Genomic DNA, 14,803 nt, shown 5'->3' with positions numbered 1-14,803 from the left:
AATTACGAATCATTGGTCATTCACAAAGCAAATTAATATTTGAGAATTTTAAATTTGCACAAAAAGCCCTGACACAAATCTAACATATAGATAAATAAATACATTTGAATAAAAGTTGATTTCAATTTAAGTACCTAATTTATACACTGCTGAATGGTACTTAATTCAGTGATTCATGTTCCAGTTTGGTGCAAGCTAATAGGGCAAACGTAGTTGGTGTTGGCTCAAGCAAGAACAAACAAATGTTTCTGGTGACATTTAAAGGACAAGTCCACCCCAACAAAAAATTGATTTGAATAAAAAGAGAAAAATTCAACAAGCATAACACTGAAAATTTCATCAAAATTGGATGTAAAATAAGAAAGTTATGACATTTTAAATTTTCGCTTCATTTCACAAAACAGTTATATGCACATCTCGGTCAGTATGCAAATGAGGGAGCTGATGACATCACTCACTCACTATTTCTTTTGTATTCTATTATATGAAATAAGAAATATTTTAATTTTCTCGTCATTGTCATGTGAAATGAAGTTTCATTCCTCCCTGAACACGTGGAATTCCATTATTTTAACATTATGTGCTTCAGGCAAGGAGGTCCTAATCGTCAAATTCGTAAAAATTGAAATATTGTATAATTCAAACAATAAAAAACAAAAGAAATAGTGAGTGAGTGACATCATCGACTCTCATTTAGATGTAACTGGCTCGTTCATATAACTATTTTGTTAAAAATAAGCGAAACTTTGAAATGTCATAACTTTCTTATTGTACATCCGATTTTGATGAAATTTTCAGCACTGTGCTTGTCTGATTTTTCTCTATTGATTCAAATCAAAATTTTTTTCTGAGGTGGACTTGACCTTTAAAAGAATAGACTCTTTCAATACACGATGTACTAGTACTTCTTCCTTGTTATTCTTCTTTCTCTTCTTCCCCCGATTCTTCTTCTGGGCAATCCCATAAAATGATGAACCTTTTTGAATGTCTGACACCCATTTTTCTCAAGTTTTACTTCTCGATTCATTAACTGACCAAGTCATGGTCATTTGACAGTATTACAGACTGTCAAAAGAACAAGAAATACATATTTTATGTAATTATACCCCGGGGTAATTACCTTTCTTCTCCTCTTCTTCTTTCTCCTAATTCCCACTCCACTCTTCTCGACTCTCCACTTCTTCCCTCCTTTTCAGACTTCCTACTCCCGCTTTAGCTCCTCTCAAGGGGCGGATCACTCACTTAACCATGGCAGTATGGGTATATGCATGCATGCCCTTGACCCATTTTCATGCCTTGCTAGCACTTCCAAAAAAGATTTTTTTTTTAATTGACTATAATCCGTACTCCCCTGTTCCTATTAAAGCACCCCAATTCAGGTGTCAGTTCGACCCCCTCCGCCATCCCCATTCGCAGATCAAGGGATATCATATGCCCCTCATTTCATAGCAACTTCATTCAGTATACTATCCCGGGGGCCATTTCATAAAGCTGTTCGTAAGTTAAGAACGACTGGTGATCACTTCGTGTGGTAAATGATATTCACCATTAAATGTTCATTGGTGATTATAAAGCACATAAGAAAGGTCACCAGTCGTTCTTAAAGTCGCTCTTAACTTACGAACAGCTTTATGAAACACTCGTCCTCTGGTATACTATGCTATGGATTTCAGATTTTGAGCCTGAGGCAGCACATACACACCCATACCCTTTCCAAATCAGAATGCCCCGGGCTCCTTAATTCCAACTCCTACCCCTTCCCCTCTAGGAGGAACCCCCTCATCTCTTCTCCCCCTCCCTGCATGCTCCAAAGCTCTCCTAAACCTTTTTCATCGATCCTAACCTGTCTTTTCAGACTTTATATCACGACCTTGATTTATTTATTTCGACATTTGTTTACGAAATGATGTTTTATTGACATTATTTGTATAAAAATGTGCTAGATAATCTTTTCATTTTATTTTACACCAATCGCATTATCAAAATGAATGACCAGCAAGTTGGAGGGGTTGGAGACCCTTCGAGACCGCTCGTCATCGAAAACATTATATACTTTTTCCTCAGAGATGAGACTACGAAACAGAGCAATTCACACGTGTATTAATAGTTGAAAAGAATATTCTGCTCGACGACGCGACGGGCAAATGATAAAAAATTTGTAGACGTGTCGTTTTTCGTCTACTTTTCTTCTTACCGTACTCATCAACGACCGTTGATCTTGACTTGAGTTGAAAATTTCCGAATTTTACGGCCTCGATTATTGTAAAAGCGGAACATGAAGTTAAACGAATACATCGTATTTTTGAGCACCAGTATGTGGGCGGGTGCGTTTCTTCAGCTAGTCGAAGCGAGGGAACAGTCGGCGGGGAAACCTGCGGGAGGCAGTGGTGGTTCGCGGGATGATTCAGAAGACCCAGACCTTGCCAAGTGTATCCTTTGATTTCAAGGCTGTTGTTCAGAGTATTCGAGTCATGTGTTGGTAGATGTAGTACATGGATATTTCTCAATCTATTTTGGATTGTTCTTGGCTGTAAGAAATAAACGTTAAACTTAAAGTGTACTTGTTAATTTATGCCAGCGCCAGTTCAATGACAATGTTGCACAATAAATGTTCAATCTATTTTGTTAACTATACAGACTAGTACTACAGTACCATATTACGATTTCTAGTATGTTACAACTAGGGTCTACATCAACCATGTCGACTAGACCTACATGTAAATCTAAACTTTGATTAAATGAAGAGTATTATCAATATCATATAATATTTACCGCCAAATAGTAAATGAGTCCCCTCCCTGACAACAATACATTTTCTTTTTCTACAGTGAATAAGATTTCTGCTTCTATCACCCTCACATGCATGTGCAACTTTAACCCAGGGAGCTCCCGCCCGCGCAGCGGGCGGGTGCCCAGGGGCTTACCGTGTATTTGACCATACTCACGGGACTAGGGTGATTTATGGACTAAATTTCTCCAAATGAATTGTGAAAACAGAAAGTATACAATTACCACGATTATATGGATGAAGGTCTAACGAGTGGCAGTTTCCTGACATCTGGGCACAGACTGGAACCTCAAAAAACGAAAAGTTCTCTCCTTCTACCCAGTCTCGATCGGCCATTTTGTTACAATTTCTAACAAAAATGGCTGATCGAGACGGGGGTAGAAGGAGAGAACTTTTCGTTTTTTTGAGGTTCCAGTCTGTGCCCAGATGTCAGGAAACTGCCACTCGTTAGACCTTCATCCATATAATCGTGGTAATTGTATACTTTCTGTTTTCACAATTCATTTGGAGAAATATTTAGACCATAAATCACCCTAGTCCCGTGAGTATGGTCAAATACACGGTAAGCCCCTGGGCTCCCTGGGTTAGTGCAACTTTTTAAAAATGAGGGTAGGCCTACCGAATGTGTGTTTTTTCGTGGGGGAAAGTTTTGACCCTGTTAATTTATTTTGAGAAAACAATGGTATTTAGTGTTTTAACTATATTTTGTCTTATCTTTCTTTCCCTTTGGCAGAATTATGCAATGGAATTGCACACTGTACAATTCTGGTCAGTAATAGAAGTTACAACCGCCCACTCATTTTAGCATCCTGGGGGCCATTTCATAAAGCTATTCATAAGATAAGAGTGACTTTAAGAATGACTGGTGAACCTTTCTTACGCGCTAAACCATCGCCAATAAATATACCATTTACTACAAGAAAGGATCACCAGTTGTTATTAAAGTCGCTCTTAACTTACGAACAGCTTTATGAAACACCCACCAGGATACAGTCTTTCTGCATGAGAAAAGACAAGAATACACATCGTGGCCATATTTTTAAAAACCAGCCCTGGATTGACCTGAATTTTCACTTGACCTATTATAACATGCGTATCAATAAAAAGTTTACACTTTGAAAAAATGTCCTGGGAATTCAAAAATATACGACATGGGGATAATTTTTAGCTCATCCGGCCCGAAGTGTTAGATTAGCTTATGCAGTTTCGTGTTGTCCGTCGTCTGTCGTCCGTCCACAATTTCAAAATGCTTCTTCTTATAGTCATTTCAAGTCCGATTTCAATTCTGTTTGCTTTATATGATAAGTGGAGGATTCAAAACTTTTACCCAGAGTTTTGAAACTCATTAAATATACTTATTTATGCGAATTTTTCAAAATTCACAGAAAATGCTTCTTTGTTGACCGACTGGATTTTTCTGCTTCCATCTGGTAGAGCTTCATGAGGTTCACCAAAATTCTAGTCAGAATTTTCAAATTTTGACTAGATAAAGTTTTATGCTGATTTATGCAAAATTAATTTATGCACATTGTTCAAAATTTACATAAAATGCTTCTTTATTTGTTGACCGATTTGATTTTTTTTTTCCTTCCATCTGGTAGAGCTTCATGAGGTTCACCAAACTTCTACAAAGAATTTTGAAATTTTGACTAACTTTGTTAGAAAAACTTTTATGTTAATTCTATTTATACGAAATTAATTTATGCATATTTTTCAAAATTCACATAAAATGCTTAGGACTTCTTCTTTATTTGTTGAACGATTTGTATATATGTTTAAATTCATTTGTATGCAATTCATGCTTTTTACCCTATTGTGCTAGACCTATTAATTTGTTTTATACACTAGATATGTTACCGGTATTTGCCGAAGAGCATGATTTGTAAACTTAATATTTCAACGTTATTTCATGCTATCAATTATGATTAAGTATAGAAGTACTTGCTATTTCTGTGGAGTCCTTTTACCAATGAAGTTTATATGAAAATTTACCCTGTATCAATGTATTTTGGCATTATTTGGTAATAAATTCAGTTCAGTTCAGATTTTTTTTTTCTTCGATCTGGTAGAGCTGCATGAGGTTCACAAAACTTCTACACATAATTTTGAAATTCTGACTAGAAAATTTTTTATGCTAATTTATGCCAAATTGATTTATGCATATTTTTCAAAATTCACCAAAAAATGCTTATTTATTTCTTGACCGATTTTGAATTTTTTGTTCCATCTGAGAGCTACATGAGGTTCACCAAGGTTACACAGAATTGAGAAATTTTGACTAGAAAATTATTTGTGCTTATACGAAATTTATTCAAAGATCACAAAAAATACATCTATGTCATTTCTTCATCAGTTTTAATTCTGTTTCCTCAATTTATGTCACCAATATAATCCACTACACTGTCAGCTGGGCTGAAATTAAAAATTGTGTTAACTTTCTTTGCAAGATGCCGGATGAGCTCCACATCATTGATGTGCTAGTTTATTCTGGGTTTAGGTCTCATCTATCAAATGAAAGTAAAAAGTTTGACATAATATTACACTTGAGTGAGCACTGTCCATTTTTGTAAAGCTTGCAGAAATGCTCATTTTCATGCCATGTCAAGGAAAAAGGCAAAAACAAACTTGACCATGCAGTACATTTCTCATACATTTCTTTTGCATTTTCAGCAAATTGAAATAAGACAGATACATTAAAACATTTTGTAACAAATTTGGCAACCAAATTAACATTTTAAGATGGGTAAGCACAACCTTTATCTTTTTTTGTGCCAGCTGGATCTTAGGACATAACTTAATGTAAAAAAAAGTTTATTTCAGACATCTCCAGTATTCTCTCACAAAGTCTTTATCATTAAAATTGGGACCACGATATTTCATATTTAATTTCATATTTGTTTCTCCACACTTTTCACAAGCTTAACAAGGATTAACAAAACGAAAATAAAGCCCAAGTCATTTCATGTGAATCACAGCTCTGTGTTAAGCAGATATCATCACGATGGCCTCGATGTGTGGGGAGGGGGGCGCAATGGCACTCTATGAAGTGTTTCGGGCAAGGAAACAAGCTAAAAAGGTAAAAGATATCTTCAGATCAATCTTCCTAGCTAAAGTCCATGTGTTCTTCATAATTGTTTTATTCATATAAATATTTCCAAGTTCATTTTTCACGAACTTTTCAAAAGTAAGTGGTGCTCACTCAAGCGCAAAGATTTTTCGACAGTTATATCGACATTTGCTTAAAGAGATAGCTGTACTGTTTAAATGTGGCAAAAACTCCAGGATATTACAAATATTTAATTTTACAGGATTATTAATAAATTTCCCTTTTTTCATTGTGAATGCTGACATGCCCAACATTGCCCTTAAATTTCATGTTATTGCTATAAAAAAAAATTGGGAAAATGAAATAGTACTTATAACCTTGACACTAGATTGTTGTAGATCGTGAGCTGTTCATTGAGAGACGAAGCCAGCACATGCCTGCCCTTCAGAGTCTGTTTGAATCCTATGATTATGAGAAGCAACATAAGATGGTTATCATGCTGTTGGAGAAGATGGAAGAGGTGAATAATTCATGTTCTGTTTCAAGATTTGTCTTAAAAGCAGAAAAAAAGGGAAGGGTCTGTGAAAACTGAAAATTTGTGCATATTTTACCTGCATATTGCTCCTATTGTATCTGAATCGAAAAAAACATTAGCTGTGCCTCAACATATCTCTTTGTGAATTTTGATCTTCAAATAGCTTTTTGAACTCATCGACGGGGTGATATAAGCTGAAATTTATGGCTTGCCATATATTTTGCTAATTTGCGAGCCCAGATAGAGATCAACTATACAGTTTTTTTTTTGGGGGGGTGGGGGAGAGGGGGAGATGGTTCCTCCCCCTGTCAGCTTGAGAAAATGACTGATGGATGGGTGAGAATGAAATGACATGTTGGGCTTGGTGTAATGTTTTGCATGGCAGACCTCTCCATACCCTCTGTCATTCCACTTACGTTGCCACACCATGGGGTTGATATCAGATTAAAATCAACACTTAGAGCATGATGCCTGGTGTGTGGAGAGTACCTAAAACAAGATAAAAGGTCTTGGTATTCCTAAATGTACGATACCTGAATCTTAATGCATTGACAGGAGATGATAAGAAGAACCTGCTCAAAATATTCAAACTACAACACATTAAATTATCATTGCTTGCTTCCATGTCAACTCAGTACTTCAACTACGGTACATTACATGAACAGTGTACTTATTTAACTGCACACTGAAAAGAATAACTATTTGTTATCATGATACTCAGTCACAGCTTATTTAATTTGATGATTTTTTTCCTTTTTACTTTAATTCATTTTTTGTACTATTGATAATCTATACTTTTAAATTTAATTTGTATATGTGTATGTGACATATCTCTGTTAAAAATTGCAACAATTCATATGTGTCAAATTTGTTATTTTTTCATAGATGCTCGTTCAGTCAAGACTGTTTTTGAACGAACAACAGTTTCAAATTGGAGACAAATTTCCTACAGACCAAACTATGAAAGACAGTAAGTCAATATATAATATATTTAAGTACTAGAGAGGAGCGTAATCATTGTTAGTCTAGATCTAGGCGTTAATACTTATTTGTTCCGAGAACAATGAAAAGAGGAGGGCTGGTGTGTATACTCATGGACCTACTGCTCATAGTTGTAGGTCTATGGTATATCATATGCAATGAGTGGGTATAGTAGGGTTTTCTGAATAAATAACTAATAACGTCCAGAACTAGACTATGTCATTGTGGAACAAGAGCCAAAGAATGTCTTGAAAGTAGGGAGGGGGGAGGAGGGCTGAACCTTTTAAAAAAAATTAGATGACAATTTTTATGTTTTGGGACTTTTAAGACAACAATATTACAATGTTCGGCAAGCCCAGAGAAACAAACTTAATTGAATGTAATATTTTATCATCTGACTTCACAATAAATCTGAATTATGGCAGAAATTTAACACTTTGAATATGTTCATTTTCTGGTAGGGTTCTCTAACTTTTGAACACCACTGTCTGTATTTACAAGATTCTTGTATTTGTGTGCCTTGGTTGAAAATAACGGAGGGCTTAAGAATTAGGAATGAAATGACAGGAAAATACATAATTTTGATCCCTTCTGCAAAAAGAATGATGTCAAAGAGTGGACTAGATTTAATGCAAGTTTTTAATGAATGCTATATGTACAAGTGTTTTTTAATTGTACTAAGTGTATTCTTCATGACAATTGTGAAATACTAGTTCATGGAGGTCACCCTACACAAAATATGTGAACTGAGTATTCACTTGTGCTTTGAGTTTATACCCCTTTTGAAAAATAGGTTGTTAAAATACTCATGCGATGCAAATCATTTCAAAATTATATGGAGTTATGGACAAATATATTATTTAAAAACCTCTCATCATATGTATCAACTATCATCCTTGGCATTTTTTGTGTGAAGGGGCCCTAGAGGGCATGGAGGTTTGACATGAATAAATAAAATGAATAAATACAATAAACTAACTTTTTTGATTATTAATCCCATGAATAGTATTTAATGCTCATAAATCTTTCTCTCACTTCCAGCAATGTCTCTGATTCTGGAAAATGTAGCTTTCGTTTGCGACATCGTACTGAGGTTACCAGATATCACAAACAAGATACTCAAAAAGAAAAAAGAATGGAACTCTATTCTCAAGTGGGCTTTTGAGTTTGCTCAGAGTACTGGTTACTACGACAACTCCCACCAAACACTGCTTCATCTGGTGAGTTATGCTAATAGGTTTTCACGTTTCAAATAAAAATGATATTGGTCATAAGTACACTATTACAACTGTGGCCATAGTGCACTGGTAATTATCTCACATATGAGTTTATACAATCTGTAATATATTTGTCACTATTTAAAAAAATCAAATGGCTTTTAAAGAGGCTGTCACACACGAACAATTTAGCCAGAGTATGCAGTATGGCGATGTACAATTGAAAGAAATATTTTATCATTAATCCTGTTTCTTATATCAAGAAAAAAAAGTGTTTTCAAGTTGCAGTTCTTGATGTAAAGAAACCTATTTAATGATCAAGAAAAGGGATTGAAAATAACAAAACAGCCTGCCGTACATACATCAGCATACACTGGATGAATTAAGATGTGATGGTCCCTTTAGTAAGCAAAAATTGTATTTAATAATTCATAATTTTGAATTAATAATAATTTGTATCCAGAATGAATTTAGTTCATCTTCAGTAGAAAGTTGATCCTAATAAAGATGTCACATCTGACACTCCTAACTAGTGGCTACTCCTCCCGCTTTCACATCTCTAAGTAATATTGGCATTTTTTCAGTACGTGCCATCATAATTTTTGAGAAAGTAAAAATGATGAAACAATGTCATTGGGTACATTTGAAGGATAGAATTACAGTGAAAATGGGTGTGGAAAGATAATTTATATATTTATTCTGAATTCATGCGGTTGCCGACTTTAGTACTTGCTGGCTCTTAGGTTCTTGTTGATTTTATTAGGGAGTTTGAAGAAAAATTGCGAATGTATTGTTTGTCCAGAGTCCAGGACAAAATTTTCTTTTTTCATATTGTTATTCATTTTGATTTTTGTCTTTTTGTTTCCTTTCAAATAGGCATCACAACAACTTAATTTTATTAAGAGGGATGAGAATTTTGTAAACCCATACAGCAAATTAAACCAACAGGATGTAAGTATTAATAAGCTAAGCTATGTGTATGTATCTCTACTTATTCAGGACAAGTAATTCAATTTAATAACATATGACGAGTCCACACTGCACAATTTTCCAAAAAATCCATCTTAATGTAATTTTTCTGAATACAATTATAGAAAAGAAATAATTTGATTTTAAACACTGTCCTCAGTAAATTTTATATCATCTAATTATTTTCCTACCCTTTTCACTTTGAATTTGTAGGTTGAGGCAATAATGGAAATTTGAGGCCTTATACAGGTGTCAAATTGGCTGGAAATTCTGTAAGAATTAAGAGTCTTGTCAAGTTCCTCTCGGGGTTTCTTTTACTTGCATACTTTTCCCACTTTTCCAAGGGCATTACAATATCTTGAGGGAATATTTTGTGGTCTTATTTCCATACTATGTTTTGACTACCTAATAAGGTTCTAAATAGATATGTATATTACATTTGTCTTCTCTTTCAGATGTTTGATATACCATCAAAGCCTAAGAAGAAGGAGAAGAAACAGAAGAAGAGAGGTCCTAGGATCAGTAAGAGTGAATTATAATGAAGTATGACACTTCTCTATGTTTATTATTCATTTTTATAATTGGTTAATTTTCTAGAATGTGTTTTATTGTGATGGATATAATCAGCTTTTCATACATCAAGTCATGAGTTTAAAGTATCAAATGTAAGAGCAATTATAAAAGGAAAACAGATTGAAATTTTATATGTAGCAGGTCAGTGGAGCTAGAAAGAATGTTTGAAATGTGAGAATACTAAATCACTGTATCTTCATTTGGCAATTTGGTCAGTGGATCGTGATTTAATCAAAGGGAAAGTTCCAGTGTGTGATGTGTGACCACCTATCTACAAAGACCACAAGTTTGGTTTCCCTGTGAATAGCATTCCACCATTGATGTATTTCAGGAACCTGTCTATAAAGTCTACCTGCTCTTAAAGTTTTTTTTATTGACAGGCTTCACTGTACATATACCAATATTTTCTTTATCACTTTGGTACACTGATCAGTATATCATTATTCTTCCTCTTCGGTCATATTCCAGTGTTATGTGAATATCACAACTCAATCAAATTTCGTGTGTTAACATATATGCTGTATAATAATGTTGTGCAATGTTGCCTGTATGATATGACATAATCAACATTTCTTACAGGAATGTCCACTACTGTATGATGGTAACTATTATACTTGTTATGGTGTAAACATTGAAAAACTGTCTTTTCTTGAGGTCTTTATCTGGAAAGATGGTCATATTCAAGAATAATAATCTTTTGTAAATCACAAAGTTTGTCAAAGCGATTTTTTTTTAAAGAACTTAAGTTCACTTCAATTGCAGTATTCTCAATTCTGTGATACCTTCTGTATCCATTCTAATATTGATTTTGGTGTTTAATGGAGTATGATACTATATACCTTAGGTTGCAGTGACCATCTAGTGTATGTTGATTCATTCCACATGCTCAGGGGGCCGCTTTATAAAGCTGTTCGTAAGTTAAGACCTACTTTAAGAATTGCTGGTGATCCTTTCTTGTGGTAAATTAAATTTACCATTAAATGTTCATTGATGATTATTTATGCAGAAAGGTGCACCAGTCGTTCTTAAAGTCGCTCTTAACTCATGAAACACTCCCCAGGTCTGAGTAAGGAATTGTGTGTCAACTATATGATTAGATACCATATTTGATTTTATATCAATCTACTAAGGAATTTTTGCATTTCTAACTCAAAACAGACAGACATTCTATTATTGAAATTTGAAAGTATTTCTTAGAAGGCAGATATTTTCTTATATTACCCAAAGTAATATAAATTTTGCTATAAGGGTAACAACTTTCAAGTGCCTTCATATTTGCTTTGTACTATTTCCATTAACAAGGTAAAATATTATATGGTGTAAAAATCTATGAAACCTTGGGAGCTTGTGAAATTTGCAAAAAAAAATTGTAACACAATATTCAATACAGTATATTTCATTTGCACTGTGTGTCTTGTATATGTTATATGTTTCAAACTAAAAACTTCTGCTTTTAAAGGTCATTCAAAATTTTAATGCAAGAAATTATAGTTGTGGGAAATCTTTTCATTTTATCTGAATGAATTTTTGTGATGGAGGGGGGTGGGGATAACGTCATAATAATCAACACTTCTGTTATAAGCCTGATTTGCTCAGTATATTGATATTGTTTGTCAGGTGAAGTCATTTTAAGTCATTGATGACACAATTTCTTATCTAGGTTACTAAAGAATAAATTAATTAATCACACTTTTGATTATTGGTACAGTTTATAGTAGTTAAAAACAAACAAAGGTGCCTTCATTCATGTATCTGTGCATTCCTTCCAATCAGTACTACTGCATTAGTTAGACACCTGTAAGGAGTTTCACAGTGTAAAGGAGCATTACACACATTTCTGAATACTGCACTGACATTGAACAGCGCCATCTTGTGGCAACATGTATCATTTGACGTCCCATGGGCTTTCCCTCGCCGAAGCCCTACTTACGAAAGTGAGTGGCGCGTATTATCTGGAGAGATTGAAGAGCGCCATCATATTCAACTACTACTACTACTACTCTCTTAGAGAACAATACATACATCCCTTCAGCGACCATTGCTTCGTTATGAATTCCACACACTAATCCAATCCTGAATGTATCATGTAACACTATTCCCTACCCTAACCCTAAGCCTTACAATAGACCCTTTTGAGATCTTAGACCAAATAAAGCCCAGAGCAATTGTCGCAGGAGGGAATGTCGTGTCGCCCCCTTGGGGGGTATTGCATTAAGTCAAACAAGTTGTAAGTTTTACAGGAACACAACTTTCATTTTTTGAACAGCACCATCTTTGGGTGGAAAGTGTGTGCCAAGATGGATTATTTTGCCCATTTATGAGAGAATGCACCTTCTCTGAGACAGGACAACTGTCCTTGATACGAGCCCCACATGAAAGTCCCTTGAAAGATGTCTCCCTTGGTAACAGGTGCTCTTGTAGGAAATCTTACCCAATCAGCATCTTCCAGGACAAACTTGCCAATTGGGGAGTTATCACGGAACTTGTTCTCCCCAAATTTGTTGGACTTTGAAGAAAATTTGGAGATAGAAATAAGCTTTAATGCATTATATGTCTGTGGTCCTCTCTTACTCTTTCTAAGCTGAAGATGGCGATATTCAACAAGTCAGTGCAATGCTATAGATCTATATTTGAGAGAGTTTTGTGAAGGCACAAACTTTTGTGTATCATCATGACCTCGACTCCTTTGTTCTGTAGGCCCTAATAGGTCTTATTCATATGATGTCATAGTCTCATAGTTGTCAGAGATGCACCAGCTGTGAATCACCAATGCATGCAAGCAAGGCAATGGCTTCAGTCTCTAAGATGACGGCATGATGACATCAATGCATAAGGTCTATTATATTGCAAGACAACCAAATCACTATTGTAACAGTGTAGTACTCTGATCTATAAAAAGTTTCTGTCAAAATAATACAGTGCTGTATTAGACAGTGCAGTGTCACTTTAAAGACTACAATGTTTCTTGTTTTTACTATGATTTTGTTTCCACTCTATAAATGCTTAGCATGTAGATAATTCCGTCTTTATGAGATTTTGATATAAAACTTTTTTTATTTGTTTGTATTTGTACCACTATCTATGTCAGTAATTGTAATTGAATAAGTGTATTGAATTTGAACTGATGATAAACTGGTTTTCTCAGAAGTGAGTGTCGCCACACAAACACTGCCTTGTGAGATCATATTATAGAGATACAATATCTGGATATGGAATCCATTCAGGATGAACATGAATGGATATCTTTGTTACTCAATAAATGGATATCTTCAACAACAAAAAATGAAAGTAATTGTTGACTCTTTAATTATGATATCACAGATCTATTAGACATTCAAATTATTCAAAGTTATTTTACTGTTTGCACACAAATGAACCTAATCATTCTATTCAATTTATAAAAGAAATTGGTATAGAATTATTGGTGGTTTTAGTTGTAATAATAATGAAGATTGTGCTCCCGCTAATTTCAAATCTTCATGACGGTGGCTGTGCTTTTGCTGATATGGTTTTTTAGATAATGTTCAGATCGGAAAAAGTCATGTCAGCAATGATGGCAACGGTGATGTCGATTGTAGTGATCGTGGTGGTGGTGGTGGTGATGGTGGGGGTAATGATGGTGGTAGTGGTGGTGGTGGTGAAAATTTCATCAAAATCGGATAACAAATAACGAATTTATTGAATTTTAAAGATTTGCATTATTCCGGTGAAACAGTTCTACGCATGTCTTCATGAATATTTATTCGATGGGCTGATGATATCACATCCCCACTTTCCTTTTATTTTATGTTATTACATGAAATCATTATTTTTTCATATACTGTATGTGTATGATGTGTCTCGATTATGATGAAATCAGTTGCAGCAATAAATAACCAATGCACTTAATCAGTTGTCAATCCAATTGTTTTAGTTCTTGGTAGAAAATTTTTGAATAAACCTAATTTTATAAAATCAAATAAAAAAAAAACACATGGGGATATGACATTATCAGCCCCTAATGAATATTCATGAAGACATGCCTAGAACTGTTTCACCGGAATAATGCAAATCTTTAAAATACAATAATTTCGTTGTTATCCGATTTTTATTTAAAAAATTGCATTTTGCTTTGTGAATTTTACTCTATTTATTGAGATATAAATATATTCAGTCTGGGTCATCCCTTTAAATATAGAATCGAGTATTTGATGCAGAGATGATTACAGATGACTTGTGATTACAGTATTTTGATCAGTGGCGGCAAGGGGGCAAACGAATGCCAAAATAAAATGTAGCAGGAGTGGACAAGACAGAAAAATCGTGTGTGTCGCAAAATCGTGTTTCATGAGTTGGATGGAAGGGGCAACTGGAGAAGGATAGTAAACTGGTACCCGAGAATTATCGTCTGGAGGGGCAAACAATTAATAAAACATCACCGCCATTTACGGAAACACCCGTCAAATACTTTCTGACAACTAAAACAATGGTCAAAATGTCACCTCCCGTCATTCACAAGGGGGGGGGGGTGGGTAATCAAAGATCTGTCGGGACACCTTATAAAAGACCAACTGACGTGTGAAGACACTATTATTTCTAATATTTACTCAACTTTACGAGAGAGCACCTTTAAGAAAAACATTTCATATGTGATATAATGTGTATAATTGCGCCTTGGTGGTTAAGTAAATCGCTATTCAATTCAATTATTTATT

General features: G+C 34.6%; 1 protein-coding gene across 1 annotated transcript; it reads left to right on the top strand.

Moving 5' to 3' along the window:
• Positions 1-1,824: 1,824 nt before the first annotated feature.
• On the top strand, positions 1,825-13,175 carry LOC129260846 (coiled-coil domain-containing protein 134-like). The gene is made up of 6 exons (XM_054898838.2): positions 1,825-2,429; positions 6,233-6,354; positions 7,255-7,339; positions 8,392-8,570; positions 9,444-9,518; positions 9,992-13,175. Exons 1-6 carry the CDS (start codon positions 2,276-2,278, stop codon positions 10,073-10,075), a joined length of 699 nt encoding a protein of 232 aa, XP_054754813.2. The 5' UTR covers positions 1,825-2,275; the 3' UTR covers positions 10,076-13,175.
• Positions 13,176-14,803: the final 1,628 nt, after the last annotated feature.

This window comes from Lytechinus pictus, unplaced genomic scaffold (assembly GCF_037042905.1).
Source record: "Lytechinus pictus isolate F3 Inbred unplaced genomic scaffold, Lp3.0 scaffold_19, whole genome shotgun sequence".
Lineage (NCBI taxonomy): Eukaryota > Metazoa > Echinodermata > Echinoidea > Temnopleuroida > Toxopneustidae > Lytechinus > Lytechinus pictus.
The sequence above is the reverse complement of the archived record's forward strand: the minus strand, read 5'-3'. Positions and strand labels throughout refer to the sequence as shown.